General features: G+C 40.9%; 1 protein-coding gene across 1 annotated transcript; it reads left to right on the top strand.

Moving 5' to 3' along the window:
* The first annotated feature begins 5863 nt into the window (after window positions 1-5863).
* On the top strand, window positions 5864-7522 carry LOC101000369 (putative protein ZNF321). The gene is given in 3 exon segments (XM_031664102.1): window positions 5864-6335; window positions 6337-6919; window positions 6922-7522. Coding segments are annotated over 3 exon segments (711 nt in total). The 5' UTR covers window positions 5864-6248; the 3' UTR covers window positions 6963-7522.
* The last annotated feature ends 503 nt before the right edge of the window (window positions 7523-8025 follow it).

Genomic DNA, 8025 nt, shown 5'->3' with positions numbered 1-8025 from the left:
TTAATACATATTTTATATGGTGTATGTATTAAATACTGTATTCTTATAATAAAGTAAGTTAGAGAAAAGAAAATGTTATTAAGAAAATCATAAGGAAGAGAAAATACATTTTCTATTCAGTAAGTGGAAGTGGATCATCACAAAGGTCTTCATCCTCATCGTGTTCGTGTTGAGTAGGCTGAGGAGGAGGAAGAGGAGAGGTTGCTCTTGCTGTCTCATGGGTGGCAGAGGCACCACATACAAGTGAACATGCACAGTTCAAACCCATGTTGTTTGAAGGTCAACTCTACTTTGATTTGATCTAAATGACCACCTCTGAGATTCCAAAAATATCTATATTCAGAACGTGATGCACAAAGACTTTTACTCACAGACTTCATGATTTACAAGACGTGATATGCCCTCTCCTGTTCTTGGAAGTTTTGTCACATTTCTGACTCTTTGCATGTATCACTCAACTGCAACAGGATGAAGCAGTCTAGTCACAGCCCAAGCCAGGTAAGTCCCAACCACTCAGGTGGCAACAGACAGAGCTTGATGTCCAGAGTGTGACAAATGATCTTAGACTTCCAAACGAAATTTGTAGAGTGTCCTGATGGAAAAATCTAAGAATGAGAAATACCCTTCATTTCTAGTCAGGTTGGGAGTCAATATCAGAAAAGTTTGTCAGTGGTAGTAGGGTTCACACTACCACTAGCTGGAGTTTGGAGGCAAAACTCCAAGTCACTCATTCGTGCTCTAAATGCCCCATCAGTCTATAGAAAAGGCTGTCCCAGATACGTACCCTTTGTCAGTGGAACTTCTCCAGTCCAGCTCGTACTTGGTTCACCAGTTACTTTAATTGTGGCTTTCCTAATTCATTGATCTCCTGCATTTGGACTTTGTACTGTGAAGGGAAATGAGTCTTGGGACCCCAAAATCACTAAGCCAAGGGAAAAGTCAAACTGGGAACTACATCAGGCAAACTTGTCTCCTATTTTAATTCCTAAATAAGATAGCTAAGAATACGAGTTACCTCCCTCACAATTTGCCCACGAGGAAATTCATTGTAGGCCTCAAGATCTTTGCCCTAAAACAGTTCTGTTGAATTTCACAGCTTATCTTCACAGGTACAAAAAGTCATCCCTCTGCTCATCTGAGGCAAATGCATATCTGACTGCTTCTTCTGCCCTGTATATGTAAAAATGCAGATTCACTGAGCCAGTGTATTCAGTGAATACACTGTGTATTGTGTATTCAGTGAAAGGCTGATCAAGAACTCAAAAGCATACAGCCTTTTGTCTCTTACCCACCTATGACCTGGAAGGCCCTCACCACTATCCACTTAGAATTATCCTGCCTTACCTGACTGAACCAATGTACATCTTATACATATTGATTGATGTCTCACATCTCCCTAAAATGTATAAAAGCAAACTGTATCGCAACCACCTTGGGTATATGTCATCAGGACCTCCTGAGGCTGTGGCATGGGTGTGTCCTTAACCTTGGTTAAATAAACTTTCTAAATTTACTGAGACCTGTCTCAGATATTTTGGGTTCACAGTACCTTAGCCCCCTTTGCCAGAGCTGGCTTGCTTTGTAACACGCTCCTGGCTTTTGACCTTGGTTGCATGTCTGCTCTCCATCCTCTGTGTCCAGTTCACTGTGGCACTAGATAGGGCACTAAGGGCACTTTCTTCTGGACTCTGGTTGGACTCTCCTTCAACTAGGGGAAAATTGGACAAGGAGGAGCTAGGCCATCTGTAGCGATGCTTTATCCCTCCTGTTGACCCTCAGGGTTAGTCCTGGGACAAGCTGTGAGGACGGGAGGAAAACAGAGGCTGGAAATTGGCCAAAACTTAACATTTGCCTGGGAATATCCCCACCTGGGTCAGCCTTTCAGCCTAGTTGATATTCTATTTGCTCTTCTTGACTTTACAAGCTCCCGAGGAGAGGTGACGGTAAGTTTACAAGCTCCTGAGGAGAGGTAATTATAAGTCTACATAGGAATCAAGATGCAGCTAAATCACATGTGTGACCTGGCTAAAAGTTTTGCTCTGAGTTTTCCTCACATATCTACTAGGCTTATTTAGCCTTAGTAATACAGGAGGATATTTGGGGAGGGAGAATAAATTAGATATAGTACTTCTTAATTCCTATTTTAAGAGTCTCTATTCTTAAAAGATTATCTTGTTTAAACATTCAGATTATACTCCTCTAAAGATATCTTTTAGTCTCTTTTTGGCCTTTCAAAAACTTCTGACAGTAATTTCTATGCACTTGGAAATTAACTCTCACAGGGGGTTGCAAAATGGTGCCCCAGGCTTCTACTGGACCATCAGGCATGATTTGTTTTGCCATTTACTATGTTTGTATTTCAACAATTACATTTAAAAAATATTTCTAAGTGGTTCTTCATAATTGCTTGTTCATGCGTCATGTTCCTGACATTCTTCCTTATTTTTATAAAGACATTTATTATGTTTATTTTTAATTCCCATTCTATCTGTTCTACTGGTTCTGCTTTCTGTTTAGTAGGGTGTTCTGTTTATCGTCTGTCTGTTGCAGGCTGTTGTTCCTCAGATGTCACATAATTCCCACCCCCCCACCCCCCTCACCACCCCACTGTAACTTTATCTTTATTGCTTTGGGACAACAATAGTCCTATGGCAGTACTTAGCTGTGGATTTTTTTTTTTCCCTTGAATGTAAAACATTTAGAATAGTGACTGGTGAAGAAAGCACTCAATACTTGCTAGCTAGGGTGTATTTTCTATGGCTACATAACAAATTACCCCAGACAGCGGCTTAACACTACACCTGTTTATTATGTCATAGTTCTGTAGGTTAGAAATCTGCCTGGGTTCATCTAGGGCCTCTAGCTCGGGGAATCCATGTCAGGCTGGCCTCCTACATCTGGAGGCTCTGGGAAAGAATCCACTTCCAGGCTCATTCAGGTTGTTGGCAGAATCGCTTCTTGCAGTTGTTAGATGAATTTAGTCTTTTCTTGTCTTTAGTTGGATCACTGTTACCTTATAGAAGCTTCCCTCTGTTACTTGCCATGGGGCCCCCCATTTCAGAGCCCCTGTGCCACCTCATCAACTCCTTCTCATGGTTGGAATTGTTCTGACTTGCTCTTTGGCTACTCTTTTAAATGAGTTTAAATGGCACATGTGATTAGATTGTGCCCACCTGAGAAAACCTCCCTTTTGCTTAATTCAAAGTCAACTATGTAGTGCAATAATTTGCTAGTGTGCCATCACAAAATACCAGAAACTGGGTGGTTTAAACAACAGAAATGTGTTGTCTCAACAGTTCTGGAGGCTGAAAGTCTGAAATGGAGGCGTTTGGCAGGTTGGAACGTTCTGAGGACTGTGAGGGAGAATCCGTTCCATGCCTCTCTCCTACATTCTCCCAGCCTTATGCATTCCTCGGCTTGTAGACGGCCTTCTCCCTGTGTCTTTACATTGTCTTCCCCTTACTACTATCTGTCTGTATACACATTTCTCCCCCTTTTAAAAGTCAGGACATAAGTCATAACGGATTAGGGCCCACCCTAATGACCTACCTCATTTTAACTTGAACATCTGTAAAGACCCTTCCTTCCTTCCTTCCTTCCTTCCTTCTTCTTTCTTTCTCTCTTTCTTTCTTTCTTTTTCTTTCTTTTCTTTCTTTCTTTCTTTCTTTCTTTCTTTCTTTCTTTCTTTCTTTCTTTCTTTCTTTCTTTCTGTCTCCTTCCTTTCTTTCTTTCTTCCTTTCTTTTCTTATTTTCTTTCTTTCTTTCCTTCTCTTCCTTCCTTCCTTCCTTCCTTCCTTCCTTCCTTCCTTCCTTCCTTCCTTCCTTCTTTCCTTCCTTCCTTCCTTCCTTCCTTCTCTTTCTTTCTTTCTTTCTTTCTTTCTTTCTTTCTTTCTTTCTTTCTTTCTTTCTTTCTTTCTTTCTTTCTTTCTTTCTCTCTCTCTCTGTCTCTCTCTCTCTCTCTCTCTCTCCTTCTTTCTTTTTCACAGAGTCTCACTCTGTCACCCAAGCTGGGGCACAATGGTGTCATCACGGCTCACTGCAGAGGTTCCAAGGTTCTAGCAATTCTCCTGCCTCAGCCTCCTGAGTAGCAGGAATTACAGGTGCCTGCCCCCACACCCAGCTAATTTTGTAATTTTAGTAGAGACGGCGTTTTACCACATTGGTCAGGCTGGATCACTCAAGTGATCCACCTGCCTCAGCCTCCCAAAGTGCTGGGATTATAGGTGTAGGCCATCGTGCCCGGCCCATGTTTCTAAATAAGGTCATATTCACAGGGACTGGGAGTTAGGAATTCAGCATCCTTTAAAACCCATAAGAATTAGTAACCTTAATTAATCTGCAAAGTAAATGAGGGAACAGAGGCCAAAGAGGGTAAACCACTATCAGATGGCCTAGAACCCAGGCACGAGGACTCATTACTTCAGCCCTTCATCCTCTGTGTGTGTTCACAGTTCCCATTTAAATATGTATGTTGTGTTAAGGACTCCAACAGTAATTTGGAGTTTGGGAAAATTTCATATTCTGCCTTGATGGATTGGCAGATGAGACGTGTTTTAGGCAGAACCTGTTTATCAATAGGTGAGTGGCTATGAAATGGGGGTAGAAACACACAGGGAAGAAACTAGATGATCTGCTGAAAATGAGAAGAAAAATGAGCTGCTGGACCTGCCAGCTGGCACCACTGCTCAAGTGGATTATGAGCTGAATATAGAAAATGTTAGGGAACAAAGAGCTGTATGAGTGTTCACAGCTGCTCTCCTCACATGTGTGACCCCTTCCCAAACATATTTTCTGAACGAACCACTTTCAGCAGGAAAGTGGTCTCTCTACGAGGAATAACAAACAAGACAGTCTCTACAACTGCTTGGGCAAAGAGAAGCTTTGCCATGGAGGGGTCTGCTCTTACCTGTATTCTGCAGAATGCTCTGCAGAGAAACACTCGCTTTGTTCATGATTTGTCTAATTCCTGGAAAACATCAGCACTATAATTTAGGATTAGAGTCTATTGAAAAGATTTGCCGGCATTTAAAAAATATCAGGAAACAATGCGGTGAACTGCAGACTTTCTGAGAAATCCGGAATAATTTGGCCCACATATTTCCTCTCAATTGAGAACACAAGGTTTGGAATCAGGCCAGGTGACCTAGGTTATAGCTCTGGCTCTAACTACATGACCTTGTCCAAGTTACTTAATGTTCATAAACCTCCATTTATCTGTCAATAAACAGGCCTAATAATACATACATACCTCATGGGGATGCTGTGAAGATGAGATGAAATCCATCATCAAGGAATGTTAGCTAGAATCAGAATCCTCATCACTACTACATTCTCGAAGTCTCCTTAGATTCAAATTGAACATTTTTAGGAATAATTTTTAAAAATAAAATCTACCTTTTCTTTGTAAATTTGCTTTTTAGTTTAATGCTTAATATTTTGGTCAGTTTAATGAACTCTTTCAGCATCCTAAAATTACGTTAATATTCAGGACAACATTGCTTACTAAACTGTTTGGATTAGAAAATACTACATGAATGCAGTAAATTCTCTGGATTCAGAGTCCAGAGTGCTCACCATTACATCACAGAGCCCTATGATAAAATGCAGTAAATTCTCTTGTCAGGATTGCAAACTGACTCAATTGAAAGAATACTGTTTTATTTTTCTTATTTATTTATTTAGACAGAGTCTCTGTAGCCCAGGCTGGAGTACAGTGGTGTGATCATAACTCACTGCAGTCCTGAATATCAGAGTTCAAGTGATCCTCCCATCTCAGCCTCCCAAGTAGCTGGAACTACAGATATGCACTACCATGCCTGGCTAATTTTACATTTTTTTGTAGAGGTGGTGTCTTGCTCTGTTGCCCAGGCTGGTCTCAAACTCCTGAACTCAAGTGATCCCCCACCTTCGCCTCCCGAAGTGTTGGGATTACAGGTGTGAGCCACTGCACCTAGCTAGGGAAAAGAATACTAAATGTGAACATCAAGAACCTTGATGTCATTTAACAGCCTTGTCACTAGCCAGTGGTATGTCTTCCAATGCCTTAAATCTTGGCTTCCTTCTTCATCAGATTTAGTAACTAAAGAAGCATAAATGAGTAAGCAATAAAGGACTCATAAAAGAAAGGGTCTTGAGTTCTCTGGTGCTGCTATACCAGGGAAGTGGGGTCCCCACAGACCTGGAAATTCTGGCCCCTCTTTCTCAACTGAGTACAAATTGAGACGTCTGGGATTGATTTCCAAAGACTCATGTTATGTAAGGAAGCCACCAACAAGAGCAAGGAAAAGGAGCCAGGGATAGCTCTTCCTCAGGGACACTTGAGGAATGTGGCTATAGAATTTCAGGGATGTGGCTATAGAATTCTCAGTGGAGGAGTGGAAATGCCTGAACCCTGTGCAGAGGGCTTTATACAGGGAAGTGATGTTGGAGAACTACAGGAACCTGGAGTCTGTGGGTAGCTCTTTAAAATCCATGATGGAGTTCTCATCAACAGGGCAAGGCAATACAGAAGTGTTCCACACAGGGACTTTGGAAAGACATGAAAATTATCACATTGGAGATTTTTGCTTCCCAGAAATTGAGAAAGATATGCATGACTTTCAGTTTCAGTGGCAAGAAATTGAAAGAAATGGCCATGAAGCACCCATGACAGAAATCAAAGAGTTAACTGGTAGTACAGACCGACATAATCAAAGTCATGCTAGAAACAAGCCTATTAAAGACCAGCTTGGATTAAGCTTTCATTTGCATCTGCCTGAACTGCACATATTTCAGACTGAATGGAAAATTGGTAATCAAGTGGACCTGTCTATCAATGATGCTTCCTCAGCTTCAACATCCCAAATAATTTCTTGTAGGCTCAAAACCCATATTTCTAATAAGTATGGGAAGAATTTCCTCCATTCTTCATTATTCACACAAATACAGGAAGTACACATGAGAGAAAAACCTTTCCAATGTAATGAGTGTGGCAAAGCTTTTAATTATAGCTCACACTTAAGGAGACATCACGTAACCCATTCAAGAGAGAAACAATATAAATGTGATGTATGTGGCAAAGTCTTTCATCAGAAGCAATACCTTGCCTGCCACCATAGAGTTCATACTGGAAATTAGTTGGCAATCTAAAACTGGGATTTCAGCAGTAAAGACTGAAAATGTCAAAATTAGGATAATTGCTTGGACAGAATATTTGACGTTATTAGAGTGAATTATAAGTTGGATGATAAATTTATAGATATGAAAAGAGCTAGATGACCATAAATTATCTTTGGGAAGAAGAGTGGGAACTAGAGGGAGAGAGGTCAAGAGAGATTCACAATAATCTATGCATCATTATAAATGTGCACATGTCCTCGTGGTCAGGCAGCAATGTTTGAAGATACAGGTGAGTGCCTGAAATGAAGAAATACAACTTTTGCTAAAACAATATGCTGACCAAAAATAAAAATAAAAAGAAGAAGGCCAGTCACGGTGGCTCACATCTGTAATCCCAGCACTTTGGGAAGCTGAGGTGGGTGATCACCTGAGGTCCGGAGTTCAAGACCAGCCTGGCCAACATGGCAAAACCCTGTCTCTACTAAAAGTAAAAAAATTAGCTGGGTATAGTGGCATGTGTCTGTAATCCCAGTTACTGGGGGGCTGAGGCAGAAGGATTGCTTGAACCTGGGAGACAGAGTTTGCAGTGAGCCAAATCATGCCACTGTACTCCAGCCTGGGCAACAGAGTGAGACTCCGTCTCAAAAAAAAAAAAAAAAAAAAAAAAAAAAGGAAAAGGAGAAGAAAAGGAAAAGAAAGACAAGAGAAAAAAGTCTTTGGGCCTAACAAAGTACTGAGTAGGCATGAGGTCGGAGAGTCAATGTCCATTAAATTTAACCCTTGAGAAAATTTTTTGTGGCTTTCAACACTGCTGGTTCATCAGAGGAATAGATGGGTTACAAACCATCTTGCTGGGAATCAATAGGAAAGTAAATGATGTGAAAGTAGAGAGAAATCTTTTGAGTTTAGGAGTGAAAAGAAGGAAAG

This window comes from Papio anubis, chromosome 3 (assembly GCF_008728515.1).
Source record: "Papio anubis isolate 15944 chromosome 3, Panubis1.0, whole genome shotgun sequence".
NCBI classification, from domain to species: domain Eukaryota; kingdom Metazoa; phylum Chordata; class Mammalia; order Primates; family Cercopithecidae; genus Papio; species Papio anubis.
The sequence above is the reverse complement of the archived record's forward strand: the minus strand, read 5'-3'. Positions and strand labels throughout refer to the sequence as shown.